Consider the following 21366-nt stretch of genomic DNA (forward strand, 5'->3'; position numbering starts at 1 on the left):
TCCAAATTAATTTTTCAAAACCATACAGGACAACTAGAGAATGACCGACCCTCAAGATCTTGTGGAACTGCAACTTCCATGAGCCAGCATAGCCAGTGATGTGGGTTAAAGGGACTTTTAGTTCAGCAAAATCTCAAAAGCCATACTTTCCCCACCCAGGATTAGGGTACATCTACTCTGTAGAAATAATGCAGTTTGACACCACTTTTAAGTGTGGGATGTTTGTAAAGGACTGGCTTGGGATGTAGTTTCATTTGAAAGTGGGTTTTTTTTTCAGTTTTATCTTTTTTTTAAATGCATTTTATTCTTTTAATAGCTATCTATTTTAACATTGTCATAATTTAATTCCTTTTAATGCACCTCTCTTCTGTGTTTTTAACTGTATTGTTCTTTTAATATTGTGAAGCCGCTCTGAGTCCCAGTTCTGGGAAAAGAGCAGGATAACCATAAAAATAATAATCATAATCATAATCCTCAACATCCTACAGAATTCTGGGATTTGTAGTTTTGTGAGGCACTAGCTCTCTTTGGCAGAGTACTGATGCGTGGAAACACATCTGCTTTGTTAAGTGAGTTATGCCTGCAGTATGTTTTATGTTCCAGAGCTGTATTGTTTTTAATATATGTTTTTAAATTAATGTTTTGTATTATTTTAATTCTGTAGCTGTTGTACTGTGCCATCAGGTTGTTTCTGACTCATGGTGTCCCTATCATGGAGTTTTTGTGGCAAGATTTGTTCAGAGGACCTTTGCCATTGCCATCCTCTGAGGCTGAGAGAGTGTGACTCACCCAAGTTCACTCAGTGGGTTTCATGGCCAAACCCGGAGTTGAACCTTGGTCTCCAGAGTCGTAGTCCAACACTCAAACCACTACATCATATTGGCTTCCATAGAGACTTTGGCGTGTTACAGACCTTGTCCCGCCAGATCGGGGCCTCAGCTGCCAGAACAGCAGCCTCTGAGGCCCCGATCTGCCACTTTCCAGGCCACGGGGAAGCGGCAAAAGGCCGCTTCCCCGCGGCCTGGAAATGGGTGTCCTTGGGGCTTCATGCCCCGAGGACACCCGATGGCAGTGAGGAGGAGGAGAAAGGGGCCACTTGGTGGCTGCACCAGCGACACAAACCGCAGAAAGAGCTCCGTTTTGGAGCTCCTTCTCATGCCGCGGAAAGGGCACTCTAGGCGCCCTTGCGCGGCGCGATGACGTCACAACCGCGCCACCTCGTTTAGAGGCGGCACGGTGGTGACGTAGTCATGCCGGCCCCCGTGTGGAATGGGCGCCGCCATTTTGTACGGACTCGATCCGTACTAACCCCAGTACGGACCCAGTCCTTACTATTACGCCTGTGCAGAATGGGCCTTTGGGTCCAAAATAAAGCTGCTTCGGGTCACTTTGGAAGTGTGCTGTTTAAATGACGCATGTGTCCTAAGAGGCCAGAAGCCGTGCCTAAGCCAGAAGCTTTGGTGCAGCTTCTGGCCTCTTAAGATGCTTGTGTCATTTAAGCAGCATACCAACAAAGTGACCCAAAGCAGCTTTATTTTGGCCTGTCTGTTAAGGCCCTTTAATATTTTAATTTTAACTTTGGCATGGCTTCAGCTACATATGGTCTTTCTTATTATCCCGTAAGCCACCTTGAGCCCCACTCCTGGGGCGAAGCCAAGAAATAAAGCAGTTGACTGACTGACTGACTGACTGATAGTGACCTGTTCTGTGAATGTGATTCAACATAATGAAGAACTTAGTTAAACTTCAAGCTAAAACCTGTAGGAGATTCACCACTCCTTTGACATGGAAACCAATATACTCAGGTACGTAGCCAGGATTTTAGGAAGGGGGGGGTCCAGACTAAGTGCCACCATTATATTGGGGCTTGGGTGCGGCGGCGCAGCTGCATGCACCATTCATTTTTCTAACGGAAGGGGGGGTCTGGACCCCAAGAACCCCCCCTTGGCTACGTCCCTGTATCCCTTCGAGTATTTAAACAGGGCTATCATATCACCACTTAACCTTCTTTTCTCCAGGCTAAACATCCCCAGCTCCCTAAGTCGTTCCTCATAGGGCAAAGTTTCCAGACCCTTCACTATTTTAGTCGCTCTCCTTTGGACACGCTCCAGTTTTTCAACATCCTTTTTAAATTGTGTTGGCTAGAACTGGACACAATAGTCCAGGTGGGGCCTGACCAGAGCATAATATAGTGACACTATTACTTCTCTTGATGTAAACACTATACTTCTATTGATGCAGCCTAAAATTTCATTGGCCTTTTTAGCTGCCGCATCGCACTGTTCACTCATGTTCAACTTGTGGTCTACTTGGACTCCCTGATCCCTTTCACACATAGTTTCATTCAGCCAGGTATCCCCCATCCTGTATCTGTGCATTTCATTTGTTGTTGTTGTTTGTTGTTGTGTGCCTTCGAGTTGTTTCTGACTTATGGCAACTCTAAGGTGAACCTTTCACAGGGTTTTCTGCGGCTGAGATTGTGTGACCCTACAACCGAGCAGGAATTGAACATTGGTCTCTGAGGTTGTAGTTCCAGTGCTCAAACCCCACTATACCCCGTTGGGTCTCATTTACAATCTACTGATAAGTATTTACTAATAAGTAAATGAGCATGAAGAATAACTATTTACTAGTTGCAATGTACTAGTTACACCAGAGTCCTTTCCTTCAATCTGACATTAAGAAAAAGAAATGTACCTGGTGCACAGCATGTTGCGAGCAAGGTCTTGTCCCTACTCTATTTGCAATTTTTTAAAATTTCTAAATGAAGTGGAAGATGATGTGCCAAGCTTAACCGTTCCATACACACACACAACCTGGGCTCACAACCAGAGACAATTTTGGCAACTTCCATTCATTTATCACTTCCAGGTGCTTGTGGCTAGTTGCCTTTCATTCTTCCATCTTTCACACATTCCCTGTGAAGGCCTTTCAGAAGAAGGTGTCAAAGAGGTTGGTGGATAGTTGTCAACAGTTTTGGAAGGGGGGCAGGTTTAGTCCCATTTTGAGCTGGAATAGGTTAGTTCTTGAAAACATAAGCAAAATGGGAGGTCGAGGGAGCATGAAATGGGAGCAAAGAAAGAAAAGGAGAAAATAGTAAAAACACAGAACTGGATCAGCTGAAACCCAAATTACATGACGGGAGACACAGCCACTGGGCCCTCTGTGGTTTTTCCATCACTTGCTTTGCTTAATATCTACAAGCAGAAGCAATCTCTATTTGCTCCTCATTCATCTTCCTGACCAAGAATTTTCAGGAATACTGTAACAGTTGGAACCGTTCATATTTTAGGATAAGTTATTCTAGAGGTGGACATCTACCTCTGCTGGCACTGTATCTTCTATAGATGCTTGTTCTAGAGGAAGATGAGGTTTTAGTTTTTTGGTAGCCACCTGTGGCTTCCATGCCAGGGATGCAGCCAATCTACTCTGGGTTTTATATTAAATGTGTAGATGCTATCCATGAGCCTAAACCCTATCCTCAAAATAACATGAGCACTTGGGACACTTTCTGGAATAAAGGCCAGGTGGGTTTTTGGGCTATGTGACCATGTTCTAGAAGAGTTTATTCCTGATGTTTTGCCAGCATCTGTGTGGCTGGCACCTTCAGATTCTCTTAAGAGGTCAGCCACAGATGCTGGTGAAACATTAGGAATAGACTCTTCTAGAACATGGTCACATAGCCCAACCCCCCCCCCCCCAAAAAAAAAAAAAACTATGGGTGCTGACCATGAAAGCTTTCAACTTCACATGAGGTGGATTCCCTGTATCTTCAACACACAAACCACCAGCTACCATTGTAAATTCTCAGAATCTCCCAATTCTGGGAGTTGTAATCCAAAGAGGTAAGTCTTTCAAGCTCTGGGAAGTTGCAAAGGACTGGGAGAAATCAGAGCAGAATGATATAGGGTTGATGTGAGGCAAAGTAGGTTTAGGTTTAGCTGAATAAAGACACAACATTGTGGAATTAGAGTGGAAATACAGCTACATCTGTTGGTTTTTTTACAACATCTTACAGGTTGTGTTTTGGATTCTGTACACCTGATGTCCAGGGAGATACGGGCTTCATCTGCACTGCAGAAATAATTATTTAACTGCCATGGTTCAGGGCTATGGAATTCTGGAAATTGCAGCTTTGTGAGACATTTAGCCTTCACTGTCAGAGAACTCTGGAGCCACAGCAAACTACATTTCCCATAATTCCATAGCATTGAGCCATGGCAGTTAAAGGGGCATCAAACATTATTATTATTAACCTTTATTTATAAAGCGCTGTAAATTTACACAGCGCTGTACATACAATCTTTTTAATTGGACGGTTCCCTGCCCTCAGGCTTACAATCTAAAAAGACACGACACAGAAGGAGAAGGGAGTGGTGGGGGGGGGGGGGGGAAGGGGCCTGTCTAGTAAGATAATACATATAACATACATAGCAATACAGGAAATGATTGAATAAAAGAGACAACAAAAGAACATTAAATAGACAGTGACAATTATGCAGTGCCTGGGAATGCTTCTCTGAACAGGATGGTCTTCAGCTCTGTTTTGAAGCTGGTTAAAGAAGTGATGGCTCTTGCTCGCGGGGGAAGAAGGTTCCAGGAGTGAGAGGCAGCGAGTGAAAAGGGACGAATCCGAGATGGGGCAGAGGAAATCCTGGGCTGGGACAGCAGACCTTGACTACCAGAACAGAGGGCCCTAGTGGGAAGGTGAGGGGAAATAAGGTCTGATAAGTAAGGAGGGGCCAGCCCATGGAGGGCTTTAAACGTTGACAGCAGGAGCTTATACTGAATGCGGAAAGGGAGGGGGAGCCAGTGAAGGGATGCCAACACAGGAGAGATGTGGGCAGAGTGGTGGGTTTATTTCTGCAGTGCGGATTGCAGCCATAGATGGAAGGAGACTGTGATATGTATATAGGAGCCAGCATGCTGCAGTGGTTAGAGCATTGGACTATGCCTGTGGAGACCAGGGTTCGATTCCCTGTATTGCCATACAAACCCACTGGGTGTCCTTGGCTAAAGCACACTCTCTCAGCCTCAGAGGAAACATTGTGATGGGGTTGCCTTGGGGTCACCTGAAGCTGGAAACGACTCGAAGGCACACAACAAGAACAATAACTTAAATTTCATATACAGTGAACATTTGGTATCTGCTGGTTTGGTTCCAGGACTCCTTGTGGACAGCAAAATCCATGGATGTTCAAGTCCCATTAAATACAATGGCATTATAAAATGTGAAATGGCAAAATCAAGGTTTGCTTTTCAGAGGTTTGCTAGTTTCAAGCCATGGATGCTTGAATCCGTAGATTGAAAAAAAAGTCCATGGATACAGAGGACTGATTGTACCATTTTAAACCAGTTTGAGTTTTCACAAAACTTTGCCCAAGCTGTAGGGAGGCCAGGGACTCTCCCCTCTGGCTAGTACATGAATCCAACACATTTAGCCCCTTTTTACTTTTTCACTGCTGTTATCCTTTGTCCATCCGTGGCACTAACATCAGCAGAGCAGCATCAACACTGTTCCATTAAGCTAGCTGCATTTAGAAATGATATACAGGTCCCTGGGGTGTGATCAAATCCTCCATTTCTTAGCTATATAGTAAGATTTGGGTCTCAAGGGGAGGGGAGTCTGAATTACAAGGGGGCTTTGCTTGGAAGAGGCCTCTCTGAGCACTGACAAACAAAAGGGGCCGATGCCAATTTTTACAACAGAGAAGGCAAGCTAGACATAAACCAGGGAGGGAATGTACAGGAGGGAGGCCCTCTCTCTGCCTGTCATGACATGGTCCAGCAACCAAAACCAAGAAAAGGAGGCAAGGATTGAGGTGAGGTGAGCTTTCAGTTCTTTGAACATTAACAAATCCATTTTTCCCCAGAAAAAGAGAGAGACAGAGAGAGAACTAAGCAGATATTTAAAAAAAACTTGGTGGGTTCCTGTCAAGATTTTTGTGGGGGCACGGGTCTAGCGGTGTCGCATAGATACTGTGCAGTCAGCATATAGTTTCACTTTATGTGATCCTATAACTTTTATACAGCATGTTAGAAAGCATTTTAAAGTTTTGTTGTTGTTGTTGCAAAGTCTGGCACAAATTTCTCTGGATGGTTTGTTGTCTTTACACTTCACAGAAAAAGTGTGATGAGTTTCCTGGAATCATGCTTCCTTCTGAAATCCTTCTCTGCAATTTTGCAAAACAAGGGCAGCTGGCATTAGGGAACATTCTTAGTAATTTGGGGAGATGTTGCTTAGAAGGCACTGCCTAACCCACTTGTAATCCTGATTTGGTGATCTGTGCAAACACATACCCATTTGATCACACCCCAGGGACCTGTGAAAAGGGATCCATCTTTATGTTGTCTTTACTTTGGTGTATATCACTTTAATATGTCTCCTTATCATGGCAGTCTGGTACAGGATACACTCAAATCTGGACAAAGGACTACGCATCATCATCATCATCTGCATCTGCATCTGTAAAATTAATGCCATATGACACTGCTTTAACTGCTATGACTCGATGCTATGGAATTCTGGGATTTGTAGTTTTGTGAGATATGGTAGCCTTTTCGGACAGAGAGTGTTGGTGCCACAACAAACTACAAATCCCAGGATTCCGTAGGACGGAGCCATGACAGATAAAGTGGTGTCAAAATGCACTGATTCTGCAATGTGGTAAAAGCCATCTTCATCATCATCGGTCTAAAACACACTGCAGAAGTAATCCAGTTTGAGACTGCTTTAACTGCCCTGGCTCAATGCTAGAGTATCATGGGAATTCCAGTTTACTTTGGCACCAGAGCTTAATATCTCACAAAACGACAGTTCCCTAGCATTGAGCCAGAACTGTTAAAGAAGCCTCCGACTGGATTATTTCTGCAGTGTGTTTTGAACCACAGAGGTCCCAGGCAATTCCAAAAACAAATATGTTAAAGCACAACATACTAAAAGCAGGACCATCCTAAAAGAGCTGTGTAAGGTAGCACTGCAAGCAGAGATAAAAACAGATGGTTAAAGATCTGGAATTATTGCTTCCAGGAGTAGCTACAGTACTTCTGGCCCAAAGCTGAGAATCCCCATGGAGAGTTAGGAGAGGCTGCAGCAGTTTGCATTTGCCCAAGCTTCCTCAGAAGGGCAAGATTCCACCGCCTCTCCTCCTTCTGCAAATGACTTTTGCACTCTGAGTTCAGTTTGCAGCAATTGAAATAAGTTGAGGAGAAATGGGGAAAGTGAAAAGAGGGGAAAGAAACCAGGACGTCTTAAGAGCAGCTGAAAAAGTGGGACAGCAGAGGATTAATCAGGACTTCCAGCTTCTGAGATCATAGAGGGCACTAGTTTTAAAGCCTCACAGCTGGTGCCCAGTCCTTTGGGAAGGTGCTTTGGTCCCACACTTGTTAATCCACAGGGTCAGAGGCATCCGCTTTGGTCGTAGATTTTATATGTAAAGGCATAAGAGTGCTTTATGAGAGCCACTATGGTGTAGTGGTTTGATTATTGGGCTCAAGATCAGTGTTCAATTTCCTGTTCAGCCATGGAAACCCACTGGATGACTTTGGGTGAGTTACACACTCTCAGCCCCAGAAAACTTTGTGATTGGTTTGCCTTAAGCTCACCATAAGTCGAGAAGGATTTGAAGGTACAGATGAACAACAAAAGTGATCCACGTGGCCTTGGTAGTATGGACAGGAGCCCAGGATGGTCAAGCTATGCTTTTGAACTACAAATCCCAGACTCCTGCAGCCAGCATCAGCAGGGGGATTCTGAAAGCTGTAGTCCAAAAGATAATTTTTTAAACTCTGGTGAAGAGGAGTGACATGCACATTATCAAAGCCACACAATCTTGTCTTGCACATTTGCTGCCCCCTGTGTGTGTGTGTTCTCAAGCAAGGGACAAAGATTATCATCACTGTCCTTAGTAAGAAAAGATCTTGTAGCACCTTGCTTCTGAGGAAGTAGGCTCAAATCTAAGAAAGCTCATGCTACCAACCTCTTTCTTTCAGTTAGTCTCAAAGGTGTTACAAGATCCCTTTGCAAACTGATTTTCCAGACTAACATGGCTATGTCTTTCAGTTCTTAGTGGGAAGGAATCTCTTGTCCTAGCATCGTTTTAAAACAGCATTGCTCTTGAATAGTTCGGGTGGATGTGCATTACCTTTCTATTGACTTTTGTTTCTGGCCTGTTACGGCTCAGTTTCATCATGCAATTGCATGCTGGTGCAACCTTCAGGCTCTCCTTGGAGGGACTAGTTCATTTTGCTTAGAAATCCTACAGCAGTAGGATTAAAACCATCCTCAGGTCTGCTTTGGAAAAAATAAGAAAAGAGAAATTCTTTATATTGTGAATGGGTGTGCAGTTTCAAAAGACAAGAATGTCTCCTTTCTAAGAAGGGGAACTCAACCCTCTTCAACCAGTTACTGAGAACAACCGGATTTTCTAAAATTAATACCAGCTTAATCACAGCTCCACCTGAATGTCTTCTGTACCTTTGCAGCACAGTCCTATGCCTGTCGACTCAGAAGTTACCTTCAGTGAGTTTGATGCACTTTCCTCCAGGCTTTTGATTGCACCTTTGCAAACCTGTTTTTGCACTATTGTTTGCCGAGCTCCCACTACAGCGAATCGTCTCCTGTTCTCTTCTTGTTATTACAAAAATCCCCTTTTGTGCATGCCATGTGTGTTTGATGTCTCTCTATTTCTCTCTGTATCCTCCCCCTCCCCACAATCCTTGTGTCCCCCCTCTCCTCCTCTCTTGGCATTAATTTTTTTTTGGATGATCTGTGTTTTGTATTTTGTGTATGTGCGTGCCGTGCCTTTTGGTGCAATTTTCAGTTTTGATTTATCTTTTGCTGTCTTGTGTTTGTGTTTTGTGGTTCACAGGTCCTCCCCTGCATTGTTCATCTGCTTCATCCACCCCAATTGAGCAGTCCCCCTCCCCACCCCCTTCCCCTCCAGCAAATGAGAGCCAGAGAAGGTTGCTAGGCAATGGGGTGGCCCAGCCAACTCAGGACTCTGAGTCTGAGGAAGAGTTTGTCCCCAATTCATTCTTAGTTAAAAGTGACTCTGGGAACCTCTCTCCCCCTGCTAACGGTGAGTTCACTCTCTCTACCTTCATTTACTCTCTGTCTCGATGTTGCATTGCATGGAGATTTGACATTGCACTGTTGTTGTTTTTGTTGCACTTTCAGCCCAAACCTGAAAAGGTTTGCATTGCAATTTGCCTCTTTGTTTGCAAAAAAAAGATACTTTGTTTTCAAAATTTTGCAAACAAGGATTTTTGTTTGCCAAGGGGGGGGGGGATGAGTTGGCAAAGTGTTGCAGCTTTCAAGGCGCACTTGAGTCCCTTGCTGAATGGCATGGGGATGGTGTGTGAATGTGGGTTGCCTTCCTTTCAGGATGTATTGATAAAACGTGCAGAAAGAACAGTTGACCTGGTACTGTGTGTTTGAAGAGCCTTGTTTGAATTGTTGTTGTTGTGGGGGTTTTTTATTGTGGGTTTTTTGGGTTATGTGGCCATAAACTCTTCTAGAACATGGCCTCATAGCCCGAAAAACCCACAAAAAACTATGGATGTTGGCCATGAAAGCCTTCGACTTCATATGTTTGAATTGGGTTTTTTTTTTTTGGGGGGGGGGTATTTTGCAGAAGGATCTGCAGTCGGGAAAGCATGACTTTATATTACCTTATCCTTTCATGGTTGTTTTTTTAATCACTTTTATTTTTTAAAACTTTTTGGCTTTGACATAATTTGAAGATAGGCTGGGCTAGCATTGATCTTTCTGTTCCTTGTTTCATTTTGCAAAAGTACTCTTAGTTTTGACACAATAGACTAACATACTTCCCTATTGCATTTTGCAAAAGTGCTGCTGGCTTAGATCAACATAGATTCTCTAGCTCCTTGGTGTGTTTTGCAGGCATACTCCTGGCTTTGACACAGTTTGAGGACAGGATAATCTAACACCGATCCTTCAGTTCATTGAAGTATTTTCCAAATGTACTGCTTGTTTTGACACAATTTGAGGCAACCTAGGATAGACTAACATTGGTAATTCATTTCCTTGGTGCATTTTGCAAAAGTGCTCCTTGGCTTTGACACAATTTGAGGACTGGATAGACTAATATAGACCCTTCAGTTCCTTGTTGCATTTTGTAAAAGTACTCCTGGCTTTGACACAATTTCAGGATAAGATAGATGAATATAGTTCCTTGCTGCATTTTGCAAAAGTACTTCTGGCTTTGACACAATTTGAGGATAAAATAGATGAACATAGATCCTTCAGTTCATTTATGCATTTCACAGAAGTTTGACAGTGGGAGCAGTCCCTTAAAATGAACTCTAAACACTGCTGAATATCTTGGATCCCTCCTTTCCTCAATGAAGGATATTTACTTTTTAAACAGCTCAAGAAACTCTCAGTAAAGCAGATCCTGAAGTGTTGCTCTTGAATGTATTTCAGTCTCAGGAGAGAAACATAGCCCTGGACTGTTTCACAACTAAAAGCAAAATCCCAAGTTTTGTGCCATGAAAACTTGTCAACCTTTCTAGTAGCAACTGCATGGAGTCTTCTTGCAATGAGGAGAGGTTTCCCATGATGTTCATTTTGGCTCATTTCAGAAAAAAACAGAGGATGTTTATCCTTTTGGAGAAATCCTGGGTTTTGGGATGGGGTCATGGCAGGTCAGGAGACCGCAGCCTTTTGACTCAGAAACTTTAAAAGGGGTGGGTGGGTGCTGCCTGTTGTTTCTTCAGCTTGTGGCTGAGACAGCTGCTCTGACCATGTCGGGAAGATGGATGATGTGAAAACAGTGGCTTTTAACTGACATGGCAGTTCTGTGAAAGGTAGAGCTGTTTGCACCACTGCAGCCCATAGTGACTGAGATGCTGGATGGAAGAAAAGAGATTAATGCAAGCTGTTGATGCAAAGGGATCTTGCAGCACCTTTCAGGCTAATGGAGAGAAAGAACTTAGTAGAGTAAGGTTTCATAGACTAGGTCTGCTTTATTGGATGCATGGAGTGAAGTCCCTAGAAGTTGACATTTATACCTATCTGTTCTAATGTCTGCATCCAAGGCACGTCACTCCATGCATCTGATGAAATAGACTTTAATCTATACACATTTAAGCTACTGACTTCTTTCTCTCCATTAGTCTCAAAGATGCTACAAGATGCCTTTGAATAGTGATCCAGAAAACAGGGCTATGTCTTTTCAAGCTGTTTATTGGCCTATCCACCCAATCTGTTATAAGAGATTCAAAAATGCTCCACCTTCATTCATAATGGTATGTATTTTAGATAACAATTTAATTTATGCATTGTATAGATAGTGGTATTATTGTTTTACTGAGTGTATTTTATATGATATTGTAGCTTTTATTGTTGTAATGCTGTTTTTATTGTTGTAATCCCACCTCGATCCGCAGGGAGAGGCAGGAAATATAAATAAAATTATTATTTATTATTTATACAAATTGAGTCTCTCTTATCTGGAATTCTGAAATCCAAATATTCCAAAACCCAAAACTTTTTTCATGGGTAGGGTTGCCATAAGGCAGGACCTCTAAACCAGGACCAATATAGGACAAATGTAGGACAACAACTTCAAATGTAGGACACGATTTTATAAAAATGGAGGACACGCGAAAAAATTGATGATTTTTAAAAAATGTTAATCTAAATGCATGTTTCTAAGACATGATCAAAATGGAGGACATTTTAGCATTATTCCTAGACAAAAAAATAAAAATCAAGACAGGGGTGTATATATTTAAAAATAAAAATAATGAAAAAATAAATAAAAATCAAGACGGGGGTGTATATATTTAATAATAAAAATAATGAGAAAAAAAGCAATAATAAAAATTAATAAAATAAAAAACCAAAATAATAAAAATTAATAAAATAAAAACAAGAAATAAAAAATTAATAAAATAAAACCAAGAAATAATAAAAATTAATAAAATAAAACCAAGATATAATAAAAATTAATAAAATAAAACCAAGAAATAATAAAAATTAATAAAATAAAAACACGAAATAATAAAAAATTAATAAAATAAAATAAAATAAGTATTTTATATTTTTAAAAAATAATTTAAAAAACCAAAAAAACAAGGCAGACCTAATGGCCACTGACTCAGCTTTCCTCCTCCTTCTCCTCTGCCCCTAATCTGCCCTTCAAGGAACCCTTCCTCCAGCTCCTTCCTCCTCCTCCTCCTCCTTTTTATCAGGTTGGCGCTGGCGCGCGCAGTGAAAAACAGGACAGGCGCGCACGCAGTGAGAAGCAAGGCAGGCGCACGCATGCGGAGGGAAGTGGGGCAGGCGCGCGCGCTGCCGCTGGCCCTTGCTGAGGCCCGGGCAGTGCGCGCCGAGGAGCCCGTCCCCTTTGGCCAGCTGGCCATTGGCCGGCTGGCCAAAGCAGGGGACGAGCTCCTGCTTTAGAGCCCCCTGCACGCGCGGGCAGGAAAGCCCTGGCCTTGGCGCAGGAGGCGCGGCAGCGGAGGTACGACTGCTGCTGAGGAGGAGGAGGAAGGCGGAGCTGGAGGAGGAGGTGGTTGGCGCTGCCCATGGTCCCCCACCACTCCAGGAAGAGCAGGAGGAGGTGGGTTGGCGCCGTGGCCGGCCGCATTAACGGCAGCGGCAATGGCCACAGGAGCGGGCCCCAAACCAGGACCAAGGCATGGCTGAGGGCCAAACCGTTCCGGGACCGGGAGGGGCCCCCAAAAGCAGGTTTTTCCCGGCGGCCACCGGGTTATGGCATCCCTATTCATGGGTGGCTGAGACAGTGACAGCAAATATATAAATAAGATAACTTGGAGACAGGACCCAAGTTGAAATATAAAATGCATTTATGTCTCATGAGCACCTTATGCACATAGCCTGAAGGCAATTTTATACAATATTTTAAAATAATTTTGTGCATCAAACCAAGTTTGTGTACAGTGAACCATCAGAAAGCAAAGGAGTCATTGTCTCAGCCACCCATGTGGATGATTTTGGATTTTGGAGTATTTTGGATTTCTGAGTTCTGCATAAAGGAGACTCAACCTGTCCTTCATAGCCTTGGATGTACACACATGGAAGATAGCAGCACCTTCTTGTTCTTACTAATCTCCATCTACATGGAAAGGAAATACAGTGGGCCCTTGGTATCCACTGGGGTTTGGTTCCAGGATCCCCCAAGGATTCCAAAATCCATGGATGCTTAAGTTCCATTAACTACAGTGTCATAGTGAAATGGTGTCCCTTATATGAAACTGCAAAATCAAGATATGCTTTTTGGAATATATATATTCAAGTTGTGGATGGCTGAATCCATAGACAAGTCTGTGGCTATGGAGGGCTGACTGTATTTTTAAAAGCACCAATCCCTTCTCTCTCATGCCTTTGGTATGCTGGTCCTGGTGCCTAGAAATATTTATTACTGTTTATACACCACATGACATGCCTTTTTCCTACATGCTGGCTAGGGATGATGGGAGATGTAGTCCAATGCCCCCATAGACTACCAGATTAGAAAGGACTGATCTAGGATCAGTGCAGAGTGAGAACCATTCACAAATCAAGCTGTTCATTCTCTGTTTGGAAATTGGCCACAGCTCAAGTCAGACTCAAGAATTACCATACACTAAAGCTTTATATCCGAGCAAAATGGTGTCCCTTATATAAAATGGCAGAATCAAAGTTTGCATTTTGGAATTACTGTTTTTTTAAACATTTTCAAGTTGTTGGTGGCTGAATCCATGGATATGGAGAAATGACTGTACACAGAACACACATTTTCTCTGTTATGCACACGCACGCATAAAGGATGCTGGCTTTGTTCCTAGGTTCTAAGGCTCTTTTCTTGCTGTTTTCAGGCACAGGGCTGCCTCCTGTGCCAACACCAGCTGTTGCCCACCCTTCCTCGTGTACTGAGGGCCCTAATGAGTGAATAGGTAAGGAGCTGTCTCAGCAACAAGCTGGCACCAGCTCTGTTAACGTTTGCTGGCACCAGTGAGGATGACCTGAGATCACAACAAACAAGCCAGTCTGCAGAACTCCTACCAGCTGGGCTGAGTCAGCCTCAGGCAAACATATAACAATGGAAGCAATGGTTCCCAAACCTTGTTCCTCCAGGTGTTTTGGACTTCATCTCACAGAATCCCCATCCAACTTGGCCAGCAGTCAAGAATTCTGGGAACCGAAGTCCAAAACCTTTGGAGGACCTAAGTTTGGGAACCACTTGGCCAACAGTCAAGAATTCTGGGAACCAAAGTCCAAAACCTCTGGAGGACCCAAGTTTGGGAACCACTTGGACAGCAGTCACGAATTCTGGGAGCTGAAGTCCAAAACTTCTGGAGGACTTAAGGTTTGGGAACCACTGGTTTAAACTTGCAATCACACAACAACAACAACGAAGCTAAACACTCTCATAAGCATAAGAGACCAGTTTGTCATTCGTTGCATCATGTCATCTTAATTCATAATTCCAAACCATTAATGAAGATTGCTTGTTGCAATGAATAGCAAAATGGTTCCAAACCATTAATGGCTGGAAACAGAGGTCTAAATCACAGATTGGGTATCATGTAGCCATGCAGATGTTGTCAGGCTGCTACTCAAGAACATTTCTTCTCCATTGGCAATGTTGGCTAGGGCTGGTGAAAACTGCTGGGCAACAACATCTAGAAAATGATGTGATTCCCTTAATTTGAATCCAATGGTTAATTCCAACCTGAGTAGACCCATTGAAGCAGTGGAAATTACATTTAAAGTGTTAGAACAAGTTCCATGGTTTAAGCCAGGTCAGTTTATACCATGATTTAAACCAAATTACTTTCAAAAGCATCCCTGTTTTTTAAAATTGATTATTCATATATATATATATATATATATATAGAGAGAGAGAGAGAGAGAGAGAGAGATAGAGATAGATATAGTCTGGCTATTGTTATGATTTCCCAACTCTCTTGCTGAGGCTGCATTCACACTGCAGAAGTAATCGGGTTTGACACCACTTTAACTACAATGGCTCAAAGCTATGGAATTCTGGGATTTGTAGTTTGTTGTTCTCTGACAGAGAAGGCTAAATCTCTCACAAAACTACAAATCCAGGCATTCCATAGCACAGAGCCATGGCAGTTAAAGCAGTGTCAAACTGGATTATTTCTGCAGTGTGAATACAGCCTGGAACAACAGTAACTGTATGAATTTGAACATCACTTTAACAGTTTATTGGCTGCAGTTCATTGTTATACCAGTATCCAGTTGCTTCTTTTTAATTGCTTTATTTTATAGAGTGAGAAATGCCATTCAGAAACAAATCCTTCCATTAACACAAGTTCAACCAAAATAATTTGCTTTAAAGACCAATTATTTAAACTGGTGCCCATAACATCTGAACTCCGCTTTGGTACTTAATTTTCAGATTTAGTCCTATATTGGTGTAGTCCTATACTATAGGCTACCAACTTGTCTACATAATTCCTAAAGTTTTACTGAAAGCTGTAAATCATATTAACGCTGGATTGTTAATGTTAGAAAACATTCAAACATGGTTGATGAAGCTTGATAAAACAATGTTTCACAGTATTAATATAATAAGCAGCAGTCAGATTTTTTAAAACATTAATGCAAAATAAATAAATAAATACATGGTTTAAACCAAAAAGGTTTTTTAAAAAATTCCAATCCTGTTTCCTGCTTCTGAGAAATGATGCCACAGTGGCTTCTATTTTAAATTTTCAGGAGCATTGGCAATGGCCACGTGAAATGAAATTAAAATACAAGACTCCTCATATCCAGTATAGATGGAGAGGCAATTTACATATGGACAGATAATATACTTTAAAAGATAACTAGAGACAGAGACACAGACAGAGATGTATTTTGTTGGTAGCCAGCATATTGTAGTGGTTTGAACATTAGACTATCATTCTGGAGACCAAAGTTCAAATCTCTCCACTCAGCCATGGAAACCCACTGGATCACCTTGGGCAAGTCACACTCTCTCAGCCTCAGAGGGAAACAAAGGCAAAAAACCCTTCTCCACATGTTTTGCCAACAAAACCTTACAGCCATCTCAGTAGGATGACGTTTCATCAGCAAAGAACACTCTTCAGGGGGAGCCATGTTGGCGCTTCGAAAGTTTGCATCATGTCCTGTGTGCATATTGGCTGGCTGATCAAAGATACCATCAGCCCACTTTATTAACGGATTTTTTTATCCATAGATTCAAGCATCCATGACTTGCAAATATTTTTAAAAATATGAATGCCAAGAACAAAACCTTGATTGTGCCTTTTAAGACAAGGGACACCATTGGACTATGCCACTGTATATATTGGGACTTTGGTATCCATGGGGGGTCCTGGAACCAAACTCCAGTGGATACCAAGGGCCCACTGTATCACTGTTTTGTAGATTTGGGATGTAATTGTACTTTGCTATAGGGCCAACACTGCTCCCTCTGAATAGGGTTCTTTGCCTGATGAAAAGTCATCCTACTAAGATGCTTAGTAGATAGATGGTAAGTAGGTCTACCTACTAAGATGCTGGCCAAGTAGACAAGGTGAGAACGAAACATGCCAGGTATATAAATCCCAACACAATAAAGTCAGGGATTTGGAGCCCTTCAGGTTAGGTCACAGCCTCTGATCCGCCAAGCCCCAGCCTCCTTGACTAAGTGGCTTGAAAATCCCAAAGGGAAATGGGTTTATTCTGCTAGATTCGCATCCTCAACTCAATGAGCCCTAAGTGGGGAGATGGTCATTGACAAAGAGGCGGTAAATTCCTCAAGGGTTCGTGCTATCTGACACAGCTCAGATAACAAGTATTGAAAGTGGCTGGCTGCAGTTCTTGTCATCTCAGAGAGGAAGGTGAATGTTTGCTGGAGGTGTGAAGGATACTTGCCAGACGCCAAAGACAGAAACTCACATTCATTGCTGGAATCTCCCAAGATTTATGTCCCCTCCAGTCCCAAAGGTTTGCATTAATAGATCTGTCTGTAACCTTGCAGGCTGCAGAAATCAAAGGTGTGTCTCATTTTCTTTACTTGTTTTTCTTCCTACTTTTTTGTATATTATTATTATTTGCATACCGCAAATAAACTGGGCCTCAGAGCAGCTCACATAACACAATTAAAAACATAGAAAAGTGGTACGTTAACAGGGAAATAATTTATTACAATAGTAAAATATATTGCTTAATACACTTTAAAGCAATACAATACCCCAAGCCGGTCCTTTCAAAGCATTCTGTTCTAAAAACCTGTCCAAACCACTCTTTTTTTTTTTTTTTTTTGCACATTGATTTGATTCCAAAGGTTCCTGCATCGATGTACAAGTTAATTAGTTTGAACAGGCATGCACATCTTTTGTGCATCTTTTGTTATTGTGTGCACTCATGTTGTTTCCAACTTACGGAAACCCTAAGGTGACCCTTCCTTGTTGTTGTTGTTGTGTGCCTCCAAGTCATTTTTTACTTATGGCGGCCCTAAAGCAAAGCTATCATATGGTTTCTCGACAGGCTTCTTCGGAGCGGGTTTGCCATTGCCATCCTCTGAGGCTGAGAGAGTGTGACTTGCCCAAGGTCACTCAGTGGGATACGAACCCTGGTCTCCAGAGTCATAGTCCAGTGCTCAAACTACTACACCATGTTGGCTCTTTTGCTACTTTGTATTTTATTTATTTATTTATTTATTTTGCCACAAAATTGTTGTCTTCCTGTTGGAAAGTTGTAGCGAACCTTCCAAGCATTTATCTCTGGGTTTTTCATTGGACTGTTGGTTCAAGTATCCTAAGCAGGTTTACTCCACAAATGTTGTTTTGTTTAGCTGAATAGAATAGCAACACTGAATTCCTAATTTAGATATGATCATTGATCATAAGTTGAGCATGACCTAGAAGCGTGATGCTGCAGCAATGAAGGCAAATAATATTGTAGCCTAATTTCCAAGTTAAAGGAAACAATAGTCCTGCTATATTTTGCACTTGTCAGTTCTTTTCTGGAGTACTGTGTTCAGTTTTGGGCATCTCATTTTAAGAAGGGTAGCATGCTTTGACCACTGAACTACAACTCTGGAGACTAGGGTTCAAATCCTGGCTTGGCCATGAAAGTTCACTGGGTAACCTTGGGCAAGTCACACTCTCTCAGCAAACCCCCTTTGAAGAAACTTGCTAATGGAGCCCCTTCTGTAATGGGGTTTTCTTGGCAAGTTTCCTCAGAGAGGGTTTATCATTGCCATCCTCTGAGGCTGAGAGAATGTGACTTGCCCAAGGTCACCCAGTGGGTTTACATAGCTGAGCCAAGATTCGAACCCTGATCTCCAGAATCATAAGTTGAACACTCAAGCCACTGCAACATGCTGGCACCATTGCTCTTTGGCAATTTAAAAAACAAGCAACTCAGGGCTCTCTAAATAAAAGTGATGGTGTGTGATAAAATAAAAATTGGTTGAAAATGTACCAACATCGGCCTGGAACCCTTTCTTAGCAATCCAGTAATTGCAACCTCTTTGTATTGTATTTTAATTGCTTTTAAAAAAACTGCTCTATATCTTTTTAACTTAATTTAATTTTTTAAAATATTGGTTTAAATTGTTTTAATATTGTGAAGAGTTTAATTCCCTCTTAATGTTCACTTTTGGTTGTGTCTCCAGCTGTACTGTTCTTTTTTTTAATTGTTTTAATAATATTTTCATTAACAATTATATGTATAAAAAATCAAAGCTAGGAATCATAGAAAAAAGAAAAACAACAACAAAATAGAAAAATGCAGTACCAATAAACATTAAAAAATTGTTCTTTTTTAAAAAATTGTAAGCCCCCTTGAGCCCCAGTTTTGGGAGAAATGCGGGCTATAAATAATAATGGCCAGTTGGAGAGCAAATATATATATATAACCTAGGGTTACTCATTCGTAAGTGAAGTGTTTTGTGCTTATGATCAATATGCATCCCCTTGTCTAGGAGACATGTAGGGTCTGTGAAAGTCTCCCCATCCCTACTTACTAGGAAAAAACCCTGTGATTGATGGGGGACCATTCACTTTTCACTAGGGAAGCAGCTGACTGATGTTTCCACCCCCCCCCCCTCCTGTGAGTGACTTCTAGTACAAGGAAGAATTGTGACAGGAACCCCAATTTTTCCAGTTGCAATAAAGGCTCAGGCTGGGAGTCATAGGATTGGAGAAGAAGTACCTAATATCCCAGAGGAGAGAATCAAAATTCAAAATGACCTGAATAGATTAGAAAGTAGGGCCAAAGCTAACAAAATGAATTTCAGCATGGAGAAATGTAAGGTACTGCAGTTAGAGTGGGAAAATGAAATGTATAGATACAGGATGGGGAGACACCTGGATTAAGGAAACTACATGTGAAAGAGATCCAGGAGTCCTAGTAAACCACAAGTTGAACATGAGCCAACAGTGTGATGCGGCAGCTAAAAAGGCCAATGCAATTCTAGGCTCCATCAACAGAAGTATAGTATCTGGATTGAGGAAAGTAATAGTGCCACTCTATTGGTCAGGCCCTACCTGGAATACTGTGTCCAGTTCTGGGCACCACCATTCAAAAAAGATGTTGAGAAACTGGAACGTGTCCAAAGGAGGATGACTAAAATGGTGAAGGGTCTGGAAACCATGTCCTATGAGGAACGACTTAGAGAGCTGGGGATGTTTAGTCTGGAGAAGAGAGGTTAAGAGGTGAAATAACCCTGTTTAAATATTTGAAGGGGTGTCATGTTGAGGAGGGATCAAACTTGTTTTTTGCTGTTTCAGAGAACTGGACCTGGAATAATGGATGCAAGCTCCAGGAAAAGAGATTCTACCTAAACATTAGGAAGAACCTCCTAACAGTAATAGCTGTTTGACAGTGGAAGACTGTGCTGCCTCAGAGTGTGGTGGCGTCTCCTTCTTTGGAGGTCTTTAAACAGAGGCTGGATGGCCATCTGTTGGGAGTGCTTTGGCCTATTATTATATACAGTCCACCCTCTGTTCTGCCCCCCCCCCCATGAAAACGGAGACTCACCTATATTCAAGCCCCATAGGCTTGAATGGGCAGTTTGCCTGTGAGTGTGCGCAGAGCATTCATGGCCGCATTGAAAATAGCAGAGGTCACCCCTCCGTGAATATTCAAGACCACGGACCTCAGGTCCACAAGAAAGGAGGGACAACTGTATTATTGTTGTTATTATTGTTGGAGAGTGGACGGGTCAAATACCACATCTCCCCCCTTGTTCTCACTGCAGTGAGTCCGAACAACCAATCCCCATTTCTGGTGCAAACTATCTGGAAGATTTATGGCCAGTTCAGCACCAAACATGTGGTATCCCACTCTTAAAAGGGATTAATGGAAGTAATCTTATGTTCCTTTGTTAAAGGAAAATCCAGAGAGCACTGTTCCAATGCCAAGTGGCTGTTAACAAGTCTCATGTTGCAGCTTTCTGCTGCTGGTGCAAGTTGCTTTCTCTCCAGTCAGAACATGGCATGCAGCCATGTCATTGCTGCTGGAACTGTCATTCCTCACTTCAAGTGACTTGTGGCAGCGGTGGTAGGTGGTACATTAGGACATGCATATTGCTCTGGAGTGCCTACAGGTACCTGTCTACAAGTTATCTTTATGTAGCCTGCCTACAGGTGACGATGAAGGTATCTGGCTACAGGTAATGATACAGGTAATTGCCTGCAGGTTACCTACAGGTAACCTGCGTACAGGTAACAATATTGCTTTGGACTCCCTACAAGTAGTAATACAGGTACCTGCCTATAGGTTACCTACATGTAACCTGACTATAGGTAATGATATTGCTCTGGAATGCCTACAGGTAACAATACATGTAACCTCCCAACATAACCTGCTTACAGGTAACATGCCCACAGGTAAGACTATTGCTCTCGAGTACCTACAGGCAATGATACAAGTACCCACCTGCAGGTTACCTACAGGTAACATACCTACAGGTAACAATACTGCTTTGGAGTGCCTACAGATAATGATATAGGTACCTGGCTACAGGTAACCTGCTTATCAGTAACAATATTGTTCTGGAGTGCCTACAGGGAACAGGGATGACAGGGCAGCTTCAGGGCAAGAATACTCTGGGCTACTCCTGGAATATTCTGGCCCATGCAGATGCAGCCTGGAATACAATTTGTATGTGTTTGTCGATACACTTAGCTAGATTATTAAAAATCAGAGCTGGGATGTCAGTTTGGGTCATCCTACTAAGCCAGTCCTGAAATGGTATTCAGCTAATAGGTTGTGTGTGTTTGGTGGGGAGGCGTGTTTGTTGTCAAAGTGCCTTGCCAGCTTTCCTATTAAATATTTTAGGCTGCTTGAAATAAAAATGAAATAAATATAAACTACATAATAATAAAAACAAATAGCAACATAATCCA

General features: G+C 42.2%; 1 protein-coding gene across 6 annotated transcripts in view; it reads left to right on the forward strand.

Moving 5' to 3' along the window:
* The window catches only part of LOC149320104 (teneurin-4), a 793050-nt gene that overhangs the window by 439820 nt on the left and 331864 nt on the right, over nt 1-21366 (forward strand). The window contains exon 6 of one of the 6 annotated variants that reach the window (XM_089512941.1): nt 8871-9080. The exons of the other annotated variants lie outside the window; for them this stretch is intronic. Coding sequence (XP_089369067.1) covers nt 8871-9080 — 210 coding nt within the window. The remainder of the gene's footprint in view (nt 1-8870; nt 9081-21366) is intronic. 6 annotated transcript variants of the gene reach the window in all.

This window comes from Sceloporus occidentalis, unplaced genomic scaffold (assembly GCF_023333645.1).
Source record: "Sceloporus occidentalis isolate IW3139 unplaced genomic scaffold, rSceOcc1.0.p SCAF_2, whole genome shotgun sequence".
NCBI classification, from domain to species: Eukaryota; Metazoa; Chordata; class Lepidosauria; order Squamata; family Phrynosomatidae; genus Sceloporus; species Sceloporus occidentalis.